Source organism: Rhinolophus sinicus, chromosome 18 (assembly GCF_057876585.1).
Source record: "Rhinolophus sinicus isolate RSI-liver-muscle chromosome 18, RSI-T2T, whole genome shotgun sequence".
Lineage (NCBI taxonomy): Eukaryota > Metazoa > Chordata > Mammalia > Chiroptera > Rhinolophidae > Rhinolophus > Rhinolophus sinicus.
In genome coordinates, this window is record NC_142518.1 from 36,727,784 (window position 1) to 36,748,002 (window position 20,219).

A 20,219-nucleotide genomic window follows, 5' to 3' on the forward strand; every position below is an offset into this window, starting at 1 on the left:
ACTCACTGCCTGGAGGTAAACTCCCTGAGGACAGAAAATGTCTTAGTTCGGGTCCCTCCAGAAGCAGACCCTGAAACAAGGATTGAAGCCAAGTGTTTTATTCAGGACGTGATTCCAGGAAGCAGCTATTGGACAGTGAGGAAGTACGGAAGTGAGACAAAGAAGAGAAGGCAGCCGATGAACAGCATTATTAAGCGACTTAGCACTGTGGGCACCTGGAACATGTTTCCACTGCAGAATTCTGGGGGCCAGTGAAGAGGACCCATCTTGGAGGTGTCCCATCTGGGAGGCAAGGGGGCAGGGGTACTTATCTATCAGCTCTCATCGGTCCTTGGTTGAGGGCAGCTGCTGGGTGTGTTCATCTCCTGGCCTTTCCAGCCTGTCAGGCCCGCAGGCTGAACAGCCTTCTGCAGCTTGAGAGGAAGCCCTCCAGTGAAGACATGGGGACCCTGGCAGTTGGCCAGTGCACACTGGAGCCGTAAGGCACTGACATGTTGCAGGGAACTGAGGCTGTCTTGTTCACTAGGCCTTGCGTGCAATAAATGCTCTAGCAGATTGAAGGAGGAAGGTTGGTAATGTTGCCAGAGCAAAGCTAGGTCCAAAATATCAAGGTTCAAATACCCTTGGGATCAAACAGTAGGGTGAAAACATTAATTTTCTGACCACTCACACTGGCCCCCACACCCATCCTGGGAAATTCCTGAGGACAGAGATCCTGGTATGTCAGTGCCTGGCGCACTATCAGGGCCTGGCACACAGGAGCCACTCAACTCCCACCCTTTCATCCCAATGTGGTCCTTTAAACGTCAGTCACTCACCAGAATGGCCATTACAACAAAAAATGGAGAATAAGTAATGGTGAGGATGTGGCATTCACCACGGGGGAAGTGTAGACTGGAAGATGGGCATGATTTACAATAGCTGATCACCTGTCTACCTTCTGACTTAGCAATTCCATTCCTTGGTGTACGCCTGAGAAATGAGTGCATATATCCATTAAAAGATGTATATAAGAATGTTCACAGAATTATTCATTTCTTTTTAATATATATTTTTTAATTTTATTGGGTAACAGTGTGTATTTTCCAGGAGCTCCGAGTTAAGTTGTTGTCCTTCAATCCAGTTGTGGAGGAAGCAGCTCAGCTCCAAGTCCAGTCGTTTTCAATCTAGTTGCAGGAGGTGCAGTCCACCATCCCATGCGGGAATTGAACTGGCAACCCTGTTAAGAGCTCGCGCTGTAACCAACCGAGCCATCCGGCCGCCCAGAAGAATTATTCTTAATAGCCCCAAACAGAAAACTACCAAAATGCCCATCAACATTGGAACAAATGAAGTGTGGTCTGTTCATACAATGGAAAAGAGCACAACTATGAGGATGGACAAACTACTGATCACGTAAGAACGTGGACCTGTCTCATACCACCAAGCTGAACGAAAGAAGCCAGGTACTACGTGAAATGAGTCAGACTGAGAAAGACTAATACCATATGATCTCACTTATATGTGGAATCTAAAGAACAGAATAAACAAGCAAACAACACAGAAATAGACTCAGAGATACAGAGGAAAACCTGATGGTTGCTATATAGGAGGGAGTGGGGATGGGGGAGAAGCTGAAGGGATTAGGAAGTACAGATTGGTAGTCACAATATAGTCATGGGGATGTGAAATACAGTGTGGGGAATATAGTCAGTAATGTAAAGATCATGTAAGGTACCCGATGGGCACTGGATTTATCGGGGGGATCACGTCCTAGTCTGTGTAGAGGCCTGACCACTGTGCTATACACCTGAAGCTGAAGTAGAATAATATTGAATGTCAACTATAACTAACTATATAGGTGTATATAGTCACAGGATGTGGAGTACAACATAGGGAAGATACTAGATGGTATTGTAACAGCCATATGAGATGTCAGAGGGGTAGTCGATTGAGGAGAATTATCACTTTGTGGGGTGTAAATGTCTAACTATTGCACTGTTTTGCACACCTGAAACTAATAAAAAATATATATTTAAAAAAGAAAGTCAGGTACAAAAATGTATGGATGCACTCATATGAAGTTCCAAACCAGACAAAACTAACCTATGTTGTTACAAGTCGAGAGAGGGGTTACCCTCGCGGTAGGGAGGGTGGACCTGAAGGGAGCTTTCCAGAGAGAGAGGCCACCTGGAAGAAGACTGAAGTGCCAGGCATGTGAGTGAAGACGCCATCTTGGACGTCCATCCCAGTAGAGCTTTCAGATGACTCAGTACCAGCCACTGTCTGACCTCAAGAATCACTTAGCTGAGCACAGTCAATCATAGGACCATGAAAGAAAACACTAAATTGTCATATTAAGCCACTAAGTTTTCGGGTATTTGTTACACAGCAATAGATAATTGGAACACCCAGAAAAGGCGGTGGTGGCCCTTTTAAGAAATGATACCCCCACTCCCACATCCCCCTTACAACAAAATCAACACCAGCCAATCAGATTTTCAGTCCCTTTAATTAGGTGCTCTGAGGAGAAGGCAGAATGGCAGGCAGGTGGTGGAGAAGGTGGTGTTTCTTGAGCCCCACTCAGCAACCAGTCAGTCCTCATCCTCTGGCAGCTGGATCTTGCTGGGGTCAAAGCAGTTGGATTCCATGATGGGGAGACCATTGGCCTCTCGGTATTTCACAAGCCTCTCAGCTTCTCGGCGGGCCCACTCCTGCATCCTGGAGGCAGCAGTGCGGGGGGAGACATGAGGGAGCCTCACTGGACACCAATTCCCACCTTAGCTCCCCATTCCTCAATGGTGTAGGACAGGATTCCTGGCAGAATCCCCTTCAACCTCCACCCCTGCCTCTGCCCACACCCATCCCATTCTCTTAGACACCCCATGGACCTGTAGTCAGGCAGATAAGCCACAAAGGTGCTGCCAAGGACCAAGACGATGGAGAAGCCAAAGAAGAAGACGACTCGCATGTTCCAGACGTCCACAACAGGATCCTTGTCGTAGCCATGGGAGTCTGGGTTCTGCGGAAGGAGAAGTCAATGAGGTTTCCTGCTGCTCCACAAAGCCTTATGCTGGCCCTGCATAAGCTGCCTTCTAATTGGACCAATTTCCTCTCCAATCCCTAAATTCCTCTCATTCTGTTCTTGGGACTTGTCAAGCCCTTCCCACCACAGGACCTTTGCACTAGTTGTTCCCTCTGCCTGGAAAGCTTTTCCCCCCAGATTTCATGGCTGGATCTGCCTCTTCATTCCAAGTTTTGGCTTCATCATCACTTCCTTTAGGAGGCATTCCCTAGTCACCTTGTCTGTTAAGTTGAGCTATAGGAAATTGCCATTTTCATAGGTCAAAAATGGTTGAATATTGGCAATTTCCTATGGTTCAATCTAATAAAATTACTCCTTAACCCCAAGTCCCTCTCAATCCACTTATCTTGCTTAACATTCTTTCTAGCATTTATTAGTTTATCAAAGTAGCATGCTCCTAGATCGTCTGTATCACATTATCTTACATGATCCATTACATACTCTACATTACTATTGTCAAATATTTTACATATTTATTTTCTGTGTTCTTCACTATCATATAAGAGCAAGGGCTTTATATGATTTCCACACTGCTGAACCCCTAGGGCCCTGAGCTGTGCCTGGCACACAGGAGGCCCTCAATACATATTTACAGAATGAATGAATGAATGAGCATCCTATATATCCAAGCCCCTCAACCAGAGGTTAGTATTGATGAAGTACCTCTTATGTGCCAGGCCTTTTCACATATACAAACTTCACAATATCCCAGTGAGATGGAAAGTAGCAATAATAAACACCTTCTAATGCTGAGTACTTACTAAGTGCCAGATGCTCTTCTGAGCATTTTAACTCATTTACACAAGGCAGGTGTAATATTTTATTTTTTTAGAAGGTGTCCTAATACTTTCCCCATTTTACAAAGAAACTGAGGCACCAAGGGGTTATGTCTCTTGCCCAAGGTCACTCAGGTGAGTAATTGTCAGTGCCTGTATTCTAGCCCAGGTATTCTAATTTCAGAGGCTCTGCTATCAAGAGAGCACAGCAGATGTGGTAGATCCAAGTTCAAATACCGGTTCTGCCACACATTCAGTTATGCGAACTTGGGCAAGCCACTGGACATCTCTGTGCTTCAATTTTCTCGTCTGTACAATGGGTTTAGTAAGAGTACCTACTTCGAAATAGGGTTGTTTTGAGGATTTAGATGAATTAATGTATGTAAAGCGTTTAGAACACTGACACCAAAAAAAGTCCTATCAGTGTTTATTATTATTATTATACTATATTGCTTCTAAGTGTTTTGAGCACTGCCCACTTCAGGTTTGGTACCTGTCTGCAACATAAGGCCAATCTAATCTCTGGCCCTGAACAGAAGATATCACCAGACAAAGGAGGAAAAGAAGCTAGGCAAAATTCCCAAGTCTTCAAGGATTTCACCAGCTGCGCAATCCTCAGCCGCCTAACAACGTCCTCTATGGCGCCCCATCCGCTGGTCCCCGACTGACCCTTTTGGCGTCCCGTTTCCCCTCCCTCTCACCTTCTCATAGAGGTTTTCGTCCTCGACATCTGGGTCCTCCTGCCAGCGCATAGTAGGTTCCGCTGCCCGCTTTCCCACCACAGCGGACGGAGCAATCACAGCCCTGGAGGAGCTGGATTCCCAGCGAAGCCAAGCAGCCGGACGCCCTCGCGTCGCGGCTGCAGCCAAAAGGCGGCGAGCGCACAAACCTAACAGCCCAGCCGCCATGACAGGTTGTTCTGCAGACTCTCAGGGGCGGGGGCGGAAGTGCGACTCTGCGCAGCTGCAGTTGACCCCAGCGCGATAATTGTCGCTCTGCCTCCACCGCACTAAATAGGTCCCGAGTCTGGATTTTTTTCAAGCGAGTGAGGCGCTGAGCAGCCCTCTTTCTCTCCCTCTGTCATGGCCTCAAGGGAGCAACCATTTTCCAATCCTCTCGATCGGGCTATGGGAGTTCTGCCTGAGCGGTCAGCTCCTACCCTTGCTGAGAAGAAAGCAGTGACATTTGGGTGGATGCAGTTCCCAGCCAAACGCACCGGAACTTCCCATGCCCTCCGGGAGAAGGGGCGGAGCTTCCGTTTGTCTTTCATCTTCGAAGGAAGCCAGGCTTCTAAAAAGCGGGCCTCGCCAGATTGGCCAATAGCTACTCCTTTTCTCACTTGTGGGCGTTTGCACAGGGAATGGGGAGGTGGCAGATGCTGGCCAATCAGAGCGGGCCAGGGCTGGCCGATGGCAGACGGCGACCAATAGACGCAGCCAGGCTGAGCGCGCTCCCTCGGTAGGTGGATGGTGGTCGAAGCGCCGGTTCCCTGCTCTTGGTCGCCATTTTGTGCTGCTGATTGCGGCCGACGGGGAGTAGGTGGCAGTTAGTTTTCCGGGGAGGGCAGTGCGATTGGCGCTTCTCCCCTCCTCCCTCCCCCGCCTTTCTGTTTCCAGCCTCGGACTTGGTTGTCGCGCGGACCGGCTCCAGCTGAGTTGGGAGGGTTGGTGGCGGTGGCAGCGGGCCGAGGTGATGTCAGGGAGCCCTCCCTTGACAGCCCGGGCCGAAAAGGTGAGCGTCGACGCTGGTCGTGGGGGCGGAGGTAAGGGGCTGGGGGCGGGGGGTGGTGCATAGAAGAGGAGAGAGGGCGGACTGCGGGCTGCAACTGAGGGATGCGTGCACTGTCTGAGCCCGGGATGGGTTGTCTTTTTTAAAAAAATTTTCCCCCTTTTGAGAGCCGTGGCGCGTGCGCGATCGGGACACTGGATAGGTGCACGCGGGTTGGGGGAAGGGAGGGACGGATGGGAGTGGGATACTGTGACTTACTGTGTCGGAGACACCGAATTTTATCCGTGGGGAGGCGAGTGTCTGCGGCTTTGGTTTTTATCCACAGGAGAGGGGCTGTGCTGTCTGTTCTGTGCGACTTTGTTACTTACCTGTTCATGGGGGTGTTTTGTGGCTCGGGTGCTTAGTCTTGGAAGGAGGAGTAAGAACGTTTGTATGACCCTGGTCTTTATCCTTGGAGTGTGTGTCTAACTCTGGTCCCTATCCATGGGGAGAGGTCCTTATCCATAGGGAGTCTTCTTGTGACTGGCCCTAACTGACTTAACTGGGTAGGAAGGGAATGCAAGGAATGTGTATGACTTATTGCCCGTTCTTTGGGAAGGGGGTTCCTTTCTGTGATTCTGACGTTCATCTATTGAAAAGGGGCTTCGGTGTGTGTTTATGACCCATACTTATTGTGGGTCTGTGATTTTGGCCCAGAGTTATTTGGGGCGCGTGTCTGTGACTTTGGTCCCTATCTGTTGTGGATGACTGGCCCCTTTGCCAGAGTCTACTGAGGGTTTTGTATCAGCTGTTATCCGCTGGGGCCCCTGGTTGTTCTAACTCTTACCCATCTGGGAGCAGGTAACTCTGGTTCCCTGTAGCTTGAGGAGGAAGAGAAAATTGGTGTGTGTGCATAAGCGGAGGAAAGGTGTGGTGGTAACTTAGTGTGGGGCAGATGCTGTTATGGCCTGGCCTTGCCTGATTCCTGTTCAGAGGGTGAGACCTGAGGATTCTGGGATACTGTGTGGCGACCCCTGGCCAAGTCATGTGGCTTGGGAATTCCTTAGTTCTCATGGTAGCCCTGAGGGTTAGGTGAAATGACTGCCCTTGCATCCCAACAGAATAGGACAATGGTTTGGAACAGCCTCTGAAAGGGCTCCTTTTGCCCTGGGGAGAGAGCTGCATTGGGACCTGGCTGCTCATAAGAGACAGGGTTCAGGGCTGAGCCAGTTGCCGTGTGAGGCCCAAAGCTGTGTTGGCCAGGAGCCCAGGGAGGCGGCAGCTGTCTCATTGCCAAGTTAGCCCCTTCACCCCCTAAGCCTTTCATGGTCTCCTGCTGTCTTATAGGGGGCAGCCAGCATCTTGTTGGGAGGATGAAATCACACCTTGGGGGTCCATGGAAGGAGACTGGTGGGTGCCTGGGACCCTTTTGTGAAGTCTTTCCTCTGTGCCTAATGTGCCCAATCTGGAACAAGTCATTCAGCACCAAGAGCTCCCCCCTGGGCAGGTAGCTCCGGGCTTCAACTTGTCTACCAGTTACAGATGGCAACGCCCTGATCACAGAATGGGTGGCACCACCAGTTCTCTCTGCAAGATGCTCCCTGTCTGCTGAAGGCCTTGCTCTTTCTATTAGGGCAGTGGACTCTAATCTCACATTTGTGTGGGAAGGAAAGGAGCTGGCCAAGTGGGGGGGGGCGGGGGGCTAGGAGCAGCTGCCTCCCCGCTCTGGTCCTCAGGAGCACTAGGAGTTGGGAAACAACGTCCTCAGGCTAAGGGACAGCAGAGAACCTAAACAAGGAGGGTTTCTCAAGGAGGCCCTCTCTGCCCCAACTGCTTTGACTCCTTTTTTCCTTCCTCTCTCCCCAGAGTCCCTGCAGGAGGCATCACCCAGGCTGGCAGATCATGGTGGCAGCTGTGGGGGTGGCTGGGAAGTGAAACGGAGCCAGCGGCTGAGGAGGGGCCCCAGCAGCCCCCAAAGGCCCTATCAGGATATGGAGTATGAAAGACGGTGAGTTACCAATCCCACCCCCATCAAGCAGCCTAGGCTTGTCCCCATCTCAGAACTGCTCCAGGAAGGTGCTTGGAAAGGGCGTCCAGGCAAAGCAAACAGTGCAGTAGATGATTGGTTTCTTTTCAGCAGACATTTACTTGGCACCTGTTGTGAGCCAGGACCTGTGTGCTAGGCTCTGGGAGTGCTGTGATGAAGGAGACAGATAAGATTGCAGCCTTCTCCTTACTCAGGGTCTCACAAGGCAGGCCACACAGTTTACAGGTGATGCCAAAACAGCTGGATGGGTGCCACGGCTGGTTGTGAGGGTGGGAAAGGATTAAAGAGAAAGGGGAGAATAGAGGCTGATGCCCAGGTTTCCAATTTGGGTGACCCTGATAGGTATATGGTGCCATTCACCAAGGTCTGGACAGCTACTGCAAGAGGAGAGGCAGAGACGGGTAGTGGGTTGTAAGTGCCTGTGGATTCTCACGAGAGGTGTGCTTTGGGTTTAAGGCATGGAAGGGAGTGGTGCCTTCAGAGTTAGGAATTTGCCAGGCCAAGTGTGGGGCAAGCCAGGTCAGATAGTGGGAGATTTTCAGGGGCAGGATGGGTTGAAGTGGGCGTGATACTTGTCTTGGAATGGGACACTCTTGAACACTTATTTTTAAATTCTGGTCGAACAAGAAACAGTTGGGACACTTGATAAAATACAGAGAATCCAGACCATACCCTCACCATCAACTGGTGGATCTCCCCAGTTGATTCTAATGTTGGTGATCTGTTCCTGACATTTTAGGATTACATAGGAAAGCAGACCTAACTCTCCCAGAAAGCCTCTATTAAGAGTCGGTAGCTTTTGTAAAAGTCAGGGGGGAAATAATTTTTGTAATGTCTTACAAAGGGTTTCTTCTACCGCCAGGCCCTTTTTAAAATGTAGAATTATAATACTTTGTTTTCTGAAAAGTGAGCCCAATTTGAGATGTTGTCATAATCTAGTGTTAGTCAGTCTTGACCTTCTTTAAAAATGTCTTTTGAATGGCATTCAATTTTGTATGGTATCCACTAGAAGTACCCTGTGGCAGTTTCTGAGTTTAAGTAACATACTTGCTTCAGACTTTATTATCAAATAAGGCCACTGGTTTCTTTTGGCTTTTAAAGAACTTCAAGTGCAGAGGTTTCAGTTAATCATACTTTTCCAGTTCGTGGTGGGTTTCTATCACAGGTCAGTATAAAGGCCTTCTCTTGCCATATTTATTCTTTTCTTTTTTATTCCCAATTCCCATAGCCATAGGCAGCTTTTCTGTCATTTGAAATGTATGATTCTAAAATACGTACTGTTGTTTTGAGCATCTGTGTTTTCACTTTACACAAATGGCAGAGTGTTAGTCTTCATTCTGTTTCTTGAACTTTGTATTACATAGCCCTGCATTTCCAAGATCTGTCTGTATTGCTGTGTATATTAGTGCTTTGCTTCTAATTGGTCCCAAGGACACCATGGGGTGTGCCTATTGCCCTTTGCTTAACAATTCTCCCAAGGATGGATACTTGTTCTGAATTTGGGTGTGCTAAACTTCATCACTTCTCTGTCTTATAAGCTGTGCTTTCAGAATTCTCTCTATTCCTATCTCTGAATCACAATGATTGTTTTCACTCTGTTGTTTTACCTTTCTCATTCCGGTCTTTAAACCCATCTAGAGTCCACTTTGGAATATGGTACAAGGTAGATTCTGGTTTTATTTTCCTCCATATAGTGAGTATTTTCCCAGTACCATCTCCTAAATAGTCCGTGCTTCTTTACTGATTTGTGGTGCCTCATGTCATTTGAAGTTCCCTCATGTACACGGATCTGTCTTGAGTGATCTGATATGTTCCATTGGTCTATTTGTTCTTTCTTGTGCCAGAGCCTTAGTGTTTTTTATTATTATGACTTCAGAGAATGTCTTAATTGCTCCTACTTTGCTCTTATTTTTCAAAGTTGACTTAGCTATTTGTGGAGCTTTATATAAAAAGTTTATCCAATCCCTCATAAACATTCTAGAATTTTTATTGAGATTGCGTTGAATTTATAGATTAATTTGGGGAGCATTGTCATCTTTGTAAGTGGTCTCACCTCACCCAAGACCTGTATGGAGAATATTTTTAAACTCATTTAAAGGACATAAAAATCTGAATAAATGAAAGTATAGGTCTTGCGTATTCTTTGTTAAAGTAATTCCTAGGTACTTCAGTACTTTTCATTGACATTTTACTTTCCAAGTGGGTATTTGCTGGGGTAGAGGAAAGCTGTTAATTTTTATAAGTTATCTTATCCCTACTGCACTCTCTTGTTGTTTCTAATCATTCATTGTTTTCTGTTTCGTTTTTTGTGGGTTTTTTTTAAGATTTTTATTGGGGAAGGGGCACAGGACTTTATTGGGGAAGAGTGTGTATTTCCAGGATTTTTTCCAAGTCAAGTTGTTGTCCTTTCAGTCTTAGTTGTGGAGGGCACAACTCAGCTCCAGGTCCAGTTGCCAGTTGCTAGTTGCAGGGGGCGCAGCCCACCATCCCTTGCGGGAGTCGAAACCGGCAACTTTGTGGTTGAGAGGATGCGCTCCAACCAACTGAGCCATTTGGGAGCTTAGCAGCAGCTCAGTGCAAGGTACCGAGTTCAATCTTAGTTGCAGGGGGCGCTGCCCACCATCCCTTGCGGGATTCCCATTTGGGAGCTTAGCAGCAGCTCAGTGCAAGGTACAGTTGCAGGGGGCGCTGCCCACCATCCCTTGCAGGATTCGAGGAGTCAAATTGGCAACCTTGTGGTTGAGAGCCCACTGGCCCACGTGGGAGTCGAACTGGCAGCCTTCAGCGTTAGGAGCACAGAGCTCCAACCCCCTGAGCCACTGGGCCGGCCCTAATCATTCATTGTTGTTTCTGATCGTTTTTCTAAGTATTTTGTTATGTGGTATGCAAATCAGCCCTGTCACTTCTCATTTCTTTTTCCTCACTTATAGTATTGTCTAGGACTGTTGGTACCATGTTAAATAGTATCAGAGATGCTGGGTGCACAAATTAAGATACATTTTAGCAGGTTGTACTAGAAGCTCCAAAGAATAATGGCTTAAACAATGTAGTTTATTTTCTTTCCCGTAAAGGACACCTGCAGGTAGGCAGTCAGTCCAGGCCCCTTCTGCTTAGCTATCAAGTATGATGTGTGCTGTAGGCTTTTAGAAAGTAGACTTTAATAAACCAAGAAAATTCTTTAATTTTAGTTTACTAATATTGTTCAGAAATGAGTATTGAATGTCATAATTACATGCTTTCTTTCTCCTTTTGTCCATTAATTTAATAAATCGCATTAAGTTATATTCTTGGCATTCTTGAGATATACCTTCCTTGATCATGGTATGAATACGTATATTTATGAGTTCTTATTTTGAGAAAAATTTCAAATTTACAGAAAAGGTGCAAGTACAATGAACTCCCATATATCCACTACCCAGAACCACTAATTGTAAACATTTTGCCACATTTGCTTAACCTAACCTACCCACCTACCCCGCTCCTCCTCTCCCTCTCCCTCTCCCTTTCCCTTTCCCCTTCCCCTTCCCTTCTCTTTCTCTCCCTCTCCCCTCCTTCTCCCCCATCCGCTTCTCTCTCCCCTCTCCCCTCCCCGACATATACAATTCCCCCCCAGTCATTTCAGTTAGTGGCAGACATGACCCTTAAGTACTACAGCATGTATGACCTAAGAACAAGGACCACAATGCACTTATCAATATCAGGAAATTTAACATTGATACACTATTTTATCTTATATAAAGTCATGTTCAGATGTCATTAGTTGTCCCAATAATGTCCGTTATAGCTATTTTCCCCTAGTCCAGATCCAATCCAAGATCACACATTGCATTGAGCTGCTTTGTACTTTTAGTCTCCTTTAATCTAGAACAGTTAGTCAATCTTTTTTTTTTTAATTTTTTTTAATTGGGGAATATTGAGGAACAGTGTGTTTCTCCAGGCCCCATCAGCTCCAAGTCGTTGTCCTTCAATCTAGTTGTGGAGGGCGCAGCTCAACTCCACGTCCAGTTACCGTTTTCAATCTTTAGTTGCAGGGGGCGCAGCCCACCATCCCATGTGGGAATTGAACCGGCAACCTTGTTGAGAGCTCGCGCTCTAACCAACTGAGCCATCCTGCCACCCCTTCAATCTTTTCTTGTCTTGTATGACCTTGATATGTTTTAAGAGTACAGGTCAGTTGCTCTGTAGATGTTTCTCAATTTTTTTTTAATTGTAGTTGACATTCATTATTGTTCAGCTTCAGCTTCTGGTGTACAGTGCCATGATCAGGCATCTACATCATCCCTGAGGTGGTCTCCCTAATGAGACAAGTGTCCATCGGATAACCCACAAAATCTTTACGTTATTGATCACATTCCCCAAATTGTGTTTTTTAAGTGTTTACTCATGAATTTTTGGCAGAAAAATTAAGCAATGCTTTGTGTGTATGTGTGTGTGTGTGTGTGTGTGTGTGTGTGTGTGTGTGTGTTTTAGCAGGAGAAAATAACCAAATTTAATACATACATATGTATGGAAACCCTGCATACCTGAGAGAGTCAGAGACCCCCACATGCACGAGAGATTCAGAGATGGAAAGGGAACAGGTATATAACATGTATATTTTTAAAATACTTATATTTGATCAGATACTGTATTATTTAGGATATTTTCATTCATTTCCATCAGTGAAGTGGTCCTATAATTTCCTTTTGTATTTATCTGGCACTGAATCAAGGCAGCCTCATGACATGAATTGGGCAACTTTTTCTCTCTTTTGGAGAAACTTGTATAAGAATTATCTGTCCTTTGAAACCTTAGTTAAACTTACCTTTTAAAAGGCCTGAGTTTTTTATTATAATTGTGTCTACTTCTGCCAATTTTTGCATTTTATGTTTTTAGAAGTATATTCATTTTGTGGAGGTCCTCATATATTATTTAGTCCAGCTTCCTAGAAATGTATTATGAACAGGGTCTGCCTTTGGATGGTGTTTAGTCAAGCAAAGTGCTCTGTGGCCAATGAAAAGTATGTATCTCTTACTATCTAAATATGTTCCCTTCCTGAATTTAGATAGCAAGAGCTCCAAATTTATTTGGTTTAGATGTTGAGTGTCAGAGAGCTCAGGATTTCATCTGACCATTATTCAAATCTGTTTGGTTCGGGGCAGCTGGTAAGCTCAGTTGGTTAGAGCACAGTGCTCTTACAACAAGGTTGCTGGTTCGATCCCCACATGGGCCACTGTGAGCTGCGCCCTCCACGACTAGATGGAAACAACCATTTGACCTGGAGCTGATGGGTCCTAGAAAAACACACTTAAATAAATAAATAAATAAAAGGTGTTTTTTTTAAATGTTCAGTTCTTAAATTCTGATGACTAGAGTTCAAATATTGAGGGATACCTATAGTAAGCAAACATGAAAAACATTGTTCGTATCAAAAACTCGTACAAGCCACCTCTTGTTGAGGCATTTATCATAAGGCAACAGTTTGGGTTCCAAAGCTGAGCTCACAAGGACAGGTTTCATTTCACTCACAGTGATATCCCCAGCACCTAGAACAGTGCCTGGCACATGGCAAATGTTCCCTTACTATTTATTGAATGAATAAATGAATGAACAAACAACTATGAAAAATTAGAAACCAGGGCGGCCAGTTAGCTCACTTGGTTAGAGCACGATGCTCATAACACCAGGGTTGCCGGTTCGATCCCCACATGGGCCACTGTGAGCTGCCCCCTCCACTAGATTGAAACAACTACTTGACTTGAAGCTGATGGGTCCTGGAGAAACACAAATAAATAAAAGTTTAAAAAATAATAATAAAAGAAAAATTAGAAACCAATGAAAATGTCTGCAAACATTTTATTTTCTCTATTTGTTAATTATCTTTTAGCTTTCTGACTTTTCCAATATTATGAAATTTCGATCATACAGCAAAGTTGAAAGAATTTTACAGTGGACACCTCTATACCCATCCACTAGATTCTACCATTAACATTTTACTCTACTTGCTTTATCACATGTTTATTTGTTTATGGTAATTTTTTTTTGCACTCTAGATATTTTTAAATTTTTACAAAGCCATATTTATGTTTTTTATTTTATGACTTCTGGGTTTTGTCTTGCTTAGAAAGCCCTGCCCCATTCTTGATCAATTTTTTTGTTATGTTTTCTTTCTAATATTTTTGTGGTTTCTATTCAGGGATTTAAATTTTTGATTCATCTAGAATTTACTTGGTTTAAGAAGTAAAGTAGATCAAAAACTTCATTTTCTTTTTTTTTTTTTTTGTGGTTGTCAAGAACTCAGATAGTTGTGTGTTTTTTTAAATTTATTGGGGTGACAATTGTTAGTAAAATTACATAGATTTCAGGTGTACAATTCTGTATTCCATCATCTATAAATCCCATTGTGTGTTCACCACCCAGAGTCAGTTCTCCTTCCATCACCATATATTTGATCCCCCTTTACCCTCATCTCCCACCCCCCACCCCCCACACCCTCTGGTAACCACTAAACTATTGTCTGTGTCTATGAGTTTCTGTTTCTCATTTGTTTGTCTTGTTCTTTTGTTATTTTTGGTTTATATACCACATATAAGTGAAATCACATAAAAACTTCATTTTCTTAAAAGTCAAACTTTTTCTGTAAAGGATCAGATAGTAAATATTTTTGGCATTGCAGACCATATGGTCTCTGTCACGACTACCCACCTGAAAACAGCCACAGACAATATGTAAATAAATGGGTATAGCTGTGTTCAAGAAAACTATTTAGGTGACTGGATTTGGCCCACTGGCTGTAGTTTGCCAATGCCTGGGCCAGAAAGTTATCACAACTAGTATTTATTGACTGATCCACTTTCCCCCTGTTCATTTGAAATGCAAGCTTTGGCTTATTCTAAATTTCCATGTTTTTTTGTACTGTGGACTCTTCGGTTTCACTGATCTGTCCATTTGTGTTTCGATGGTCCAACCTTTATAACATGTTTTAATGCTTGGTGGGGCTCCTCTCCCCCTTGTTGGTCTTTTTTGAACATTTTTATTACTTTTATGTACAGAAAACTCAACGGTGTGCATTCAGCCCAATTTGGTGGCCAGTTCTTTAGCCTTTGCCTTTTCTAGCTTGGCAGTACGAGCCACCAGTTTTGGGCCCGGGACGTTGCCTCCCCAGTGATGGCAAATCTCATCGTATCTATCGTTATGATTAGTCCAGATAGTTTCCACCAGCTTAGCCAGCACTCCTTTGCCTTCCGAGTTAACCTGTGTGAAGGCGACCGTCGTGCAGGTCTTCCTGTGGACTAGACGCCCCAGCCTGGCCTTCCCCTTGATAATGCAGTAGGGAACCCCCATCTTACGGCACAGGGCAGGCAGGAAGACTGCCAGCCTGATGGGATCCACAGCATGTGCAACCACTACCAGCTGAGCTTGTTCTCCACCGAAGAGGTGACAGTATTAACCCCTGCTCGAAGGACAGGTGGCCTCTTGGTGGGGACATCCCTTTACTGGCAGTTTTTTTCTTGGGCCAAGCCAACAATCTCTGCTGCTTCTCTGGCTTTGTCTCTGGTCTGTACTTGTGGGTCAGCTTAAGCAGTTGAGTAGCTGTCTGGCGTTCCAAGGCCTGGGTGAGCTGGTTAATGGCAGGAGGCACTTTCAGGCGCTTATAGAGAATAGCCCTTTGCTACTGCAGCGGAATGTAGCAGGGCCATTTGACAAAGCAGGTGAAGTCCCTTTGGGCTGGATGTCCTGTCAAGTGCCAAAGTTCTTGGCATTTTCTCAAACAGGAGCTTTACCACCTTCTTGGCCTCCTTTTTCATGACAGCAGGGGCCAGCGCCACCTTCTTCCCCTTTGCCATCTTTCCTTTTGGCATCTTGGGCGGAAGGAGGAGAGCTCATTAGTCTTTTTTAAAAACAATTTTCCTGATCCTTCTAAGTTGTTTCTTGGCCTTTGCTGTTATACACAGTGCTGCAGTGAATAATGTTTTTGTACATGTGCAAGCATATCAGTCCATTAAATTCCCAGAAGGAGAATTGGGGGTCAGTGGGCATATAGATTTTTAGTTTTGCTAGCTATTTCCAAATTCCCCTTCATGGTGATTGTTCCATTTTCGCTCCTACCCGCAATATGAGAGTGCCCATATAGTCTTGCCAACAGTTTGTTGTCAAACATTTGGACTCTTGCAAATCTGTTGAGTCAAAAACGTTCTATCCCAAATCTTCCTCACAGAAGAATTCCAAATAATATATGTAGATACTCCCCACTCCAGGAGATAGAGCTTAATTCCTCTCCTCTTGAGTGTGGGCTGGTCTTAGTGACTTGCTTCTAAAGAATAGAGTAGAAAGAGAAAAAAAAACTTTGTAGCAGAGAAACTTGGCAGACCCCACCGTAACCAGATGATCAAGGTCAATATCACTAGTGCTAAGTCATGTTGCTATCGTGCCCCCCTCCCCATACAGTGCAATCAGAAGGGCTTGTCTCTAATGTAGTCTTCTCCCAGAAACTCCATCCCCTCAAGTCTAATCACAAGAACACATCAGACAAACCCAAGTTGAGGTACATCCTACAAAATATCTAACCAGTGCTCTTCAGAACTGTCACAGTCGTAAAACAACCAAGACCAAGAAACTTGCACAGGCCGGAGGAGACTCCAAGGGGCATGATGACTAAATGCAATGTGGGAGCCTGGATTCGATATTGGAACAGAAAGAGACAATAGTAGTGGAAAAACTGGTGAAATCCTAGTAAAGTGTGTAGCTTAGTTAACTTCTTAGTTTTTTTACTACCCTGTTTCCCTGAAAATAAGACCTAGCCGGACCATCAGCTCTAATGCGTCTTTTGGAGCAAAAATTAATATAAGACCCAGTCTTATTTTACTACAATATAAGACCAGGTCTTTATAATATAACATAGTATAATATAGTGTAATATAACATAATATAATACAATATAATATAATATAATACCATGTCTTATATTAATTTTTGCTCCAAAAGACGCATTAGAGCTGATGGTCCAGCTAGGCCTTATTTTGGGAGAAACACGGTAAAATGGTGCAGCCACTGTGGAACCCAGTTTGTCAGTTCCTCAGAAAATTAAATATGGAATTACCATATGATTCAGCAGTTTCACTCCTTGGGTATATACTCAAAATAATTAAAAGCAGGGATTCAAACAGATACTTGTACACCAGTGTTCATAGCAGCATTATTCACAATAACCAAAATAATCAGTAGGTGGAAACAACCCAGGTGTCCATCAGTGGATGAATGAATAAACAAAATGTGGCGTATACCATACATACATACATATTCAGCGCTAAAAAGGAATGAAATTCTGATACATTCTACAACATGGATGAACCTTGAAAACATATGCTAAGTGAAATAAATCAGACAAAGGGACATATATTTTATGATTCCACTTAAATGAGGTACTTAGAATAGGCAAATTCATAGAGACAAAGTAGAATAGAGGGTGTGAGGTGGGAAGTTATTGTTCAGTGCCTGTGGAGTTCCTGTTTGGGATGATGAAAAGGTTCTGGAAATAGTGATGGTTGCACAACGTTCTGAGTGTACTTTGTGCCACTGAATTGAACACTTAAAAATGGTTAAAATGGTAAATTTTTGTTACGTATATTTTACCACAATAAAAATGATTTAGGAAAATGTACAAAAATAAATTTTAAACATTTATTTAAAAATGGTCTATCCAATGATGTAATACAGAATTGTACACCTGAAATCTGTGTAATTTTATTAACAATTGTCAACCCAATAAATTAAAATTAAAAAATGAAAATAAAAAATAAAAATAAAAAATAAAAATGGTCTATCCGGTGTAGTTTTAAATTTCATCTTTCAAAAAAAAATTCATCTTTCATTAGGATTGACATAGAGCATCTTTATATTTCCTTACTGTGAGTTCCATTCCTTTCCTTTTACCTTTTCCTATACGTTTTCCCAGTTAATCTTTTGTCTTGACTTACGGTGGGGTTTTTTTCCTTCCAAGCACGTATGTTTTATTTTTATGTAGTCAAATTTAATAACCTTTTTTCCATGGCTTTTGGATTTGGGTCATAGTTTTCCCCATTTCGAGATTATCAAGATTTAATCCCGTGTTTTCTTCTGCTTTTATGGTTTCATTTCTTCCATTTAAATCATTGACCCATTTCAAATGTATCCTGCTTTATATGTGTGAAGTGTAGTCATAAGATCTTGCACACGTCCCAGTAATTATACTTGGGGTCTTCCTATTTTCTAAACAGTGGCTCTCTAAATACAGACAAGGTATTTATGTCTGAATATTAATTTTGTACCTAGCATCCCTACTGATTTATTATTTGTAATCATTTTTCAGTTGATTCTCTGAGGTTTTATAAGTATATCCTCATATCATTTACAAATAATGGTAATTTTACCTTTTCCTTTCCATCTTTTAACCTTGTTTCTTCGTTCCTTTATTTAACTATTTCAGCCAGTGTCTTAAAATAACGTTCATAGTGGTGTCGATAATGGACATTCTAATGTTGTTCCTGCCAGGATTGGGCCCCTGCTAGTCGTAGTCTCCTATGGTGCCTGTTTTAAGTCAATGTGTATTAGTTGCTTTTAGAATACTTTTTTAATCATCATTTTATTACAAAATAATTATTAGGTACCTACTGAGTACTAGGCACTAAGCTAAGCTTTAGGGACTAGGGCAGTGAACCAAACAGGTGTGGTTTCATTTCCCAGAACTCACAGTCTAGTAATTTTTTAAATCATTAAACAAATTATTACATTAAACCAACTTTAAGGTAATTATTTTACAGTTGTTGCAGTAGGAGACATTTTAACAAAACAGCTGCTAGTGCTAGCAAGGTAAACATGAGACACAGGGGCAGGGTGGCACAGTACATGACGAGGCAGAGGGAGAGAGGTCAGCAGGGAACTCAGCCCGTAGGACCCAGCAGATCTTATAGGACCTTGGTGAGCTTTTTGGTGTTTCACCCTGAGACTAAGGGAACCACTGAAGGGAGCTATACAGTTGTGCTTGATTGGCTTTGCCTTGTAGAGCACTCACTTACATTTGGGGTATAGAGAAGGAACTGGGGTGGGGGACCTGGGAAGAGGTCAGGAGGCCACACCCAAGGGCCCAGTGAAGGAAGACATCATGGGCTGGAGGTGGGGGGGAGGAGAGGAGAGAAGTGGATTGGGTTTGCGAGAGAGTGGCAGGAGCCTGCTCACCGCACAGGGTCAGGATTTAGGGACCCCTGTCAGGGGTGGGACTGAGGGTCTGGAAGGAGTGAGTGAGGGGGGTCAGCCTCACCTCTTGCAGCTTTCAGAAAGGACTGCGCTCTTCATGCCTCCCATCCTTCTTCCCCCAGAGGTGGTCGTGGAGACAGGACTGGCCGCTATGGAGCCACTGACCGTTCGCAGGAGGACGGTGGGGAAAACCGCAGCCGGGACCACGACTACCGAGACATGGACTACCGCTCATATCCCCGCGAGTACGGCAGCCAGGAAGGCAAGCACGACTATGACGACTCATCCGAGGAGCAGAGTGCAGAGGTGAGGGCAGGAGGGCCAGTCAGGCCTGGGTGGGGCGGTGGCTCTTGCAGGGCCTCTGGCTGCAGGTAGCTCTCAGCTCCTGTGCCTTCGGACTGTGCTCAGTGGCTTTGCCTCACCTGGAGGGTCTGTCCCCACTCCCCCTCTGAGGGCTCCTCTCCCAAGTTGGGTCTCCCTGCTTGGCTCTGTATTTGTGAGGGCCTCTGGCCACCACCTCTCTCCCTCCTTCCCCAGTGTTCACTTTGGGTCCATGGTTCACTGCAAGCCCTGTACTGCCTGCTCCCAGCCAATATGGGGCCCTTCAAGAGCCTCTGACATGACCCCCGGAGTCTGGGGTTGGGAAGGCAATTGGGAGACTGTATGTCACCAAGCAGAGCAGCTCTGCGAGTCCAACTGTGGGCATTCCCAGTGGTGGCAGAGCTCTTAGAAGGCAAAGACCCTCTCAGGCCTCTCCTCTGAGTTCCATGTTGGGTAGTTAGCCCTAGCCTGAGGAGGGAGGCATGATGCTTACCAGCAGGGAACCCCCCGCTGAGCGGAAGAAGCAGCTTTGTCTTAGGGGAACCCTGCTTTGAAGGGGTGGTCAGGGCCATGGTCCTGCAAGCAGGCAAGTCTCCTATCTAGTGGGGTGGCAAGCATATTCTTGCAACCTCAGCCCTGGAGGGGCAGAGTGTGGGCCTCTGGCCTCCCTTTGCGGGGCCCAGTGCTAAGACCCCTGTGGTAGACAGTTAAGCTTCCCCAGTGGCAGCTGGGTTGGGAAGAAGAGGAGTGGGGCACTAAGTTACCTGGTCCCTGTAAGGGTGAGAGGGCTGTGGACCCAGGCCTGGCCTGCTTAGTCCTGGAAGAGTTGGTTGGGCAACACCCAAGAAGCCAGCGACCACACCCTGTTAGGAGGGAGCCTGGTGCTAATGGGAGACTGGCCGGGCAAAGGATGAGGGACCAGGGGCCGGTGCTGTTACCCGTGCACATTCACCAGTCCCTGCCGGCTGGCTGTAGCCAAGATCTTAAGCTATTCCTATACCCACAATTTGGTTGCAGGGCCCAGGCCCAGGCTGGGAAACATAAGCAATGTGTGTAGCCTTCTGTGGCACAAGGAACAATTGTACACATACTA

The 20,219-nt window shown here is 45.1% G+C and overlaps 2 protein-coding genes and 1 pseudogene across 12 annotated transcripts in view; 1 reads left to right on the forward strand and 2 right to left on the reverse strand.

Annotated features, from left to right (window-relative positions):
* Positions 1-2,472: 2,472 nt before the first annotated feature.
* Positions 2,473-5,057, reverse strand: NDUFB11 (NADH:ubiquinone oxidoreductase subunit B11). Its single transcript, XM_019716746.3, has 3 exons — positions 4,542-5,057; positions 2,871-3,001; positions 2,473-2,700 (listed from the first exon to the last, which is right to left on the reverse strand). Exons 1-3 carry the CDS (start codon positions 4,746-4,748, stop codon positions 2,574-2,576), a joined length of 465 nt encoding a protein of 154 aa, XP_019572305.1. The 5' UTR covers positions 4,749-5,057; the 3' UTR covers positions 2,473-2,573.
* Positions 5,058-5,284: 227 nt separating this feature from the next.
* Positions 5,285-20,219, forward strand: part of RBM10 (RNA binding motif protein 10) — a 28,668-nt gene continuing 13,733 nt past the window's right edge. For 3 of the 11 annotated variants that reach the window (XM_088794881.1, XM_019716742.3, XM_074324000.2), the window contains exons 1-3: positions 5,291-5,571; positions 7,414-7,555; positions 18,928-19,111. In XM_088794881.1, the coding sequence (XP_088651007.1) occupies positions 7,539-7,555; positions 18,928-19,111 (201 nt within the window). In that variant the 5' untranslated portion in view covers positions 5,291-5,571; positions 7,414-7,538. Of the gene's footprint in view, positions 5,603-7,413; positions 7,556-18,927; positions 19,112-20,219 lie in introns of all 11 variants that reach the window. The other 8 variants (XM_019716744.3, XM_074323996.2, XM_019716745.3 and 5 more) reach the window with 6 other exon arrangements.
* Positions 14,148-16,375, reverse strand: LOC109437476 (large ribosomal subunit protein eL8 pseudogene; annotated as a pseudogene).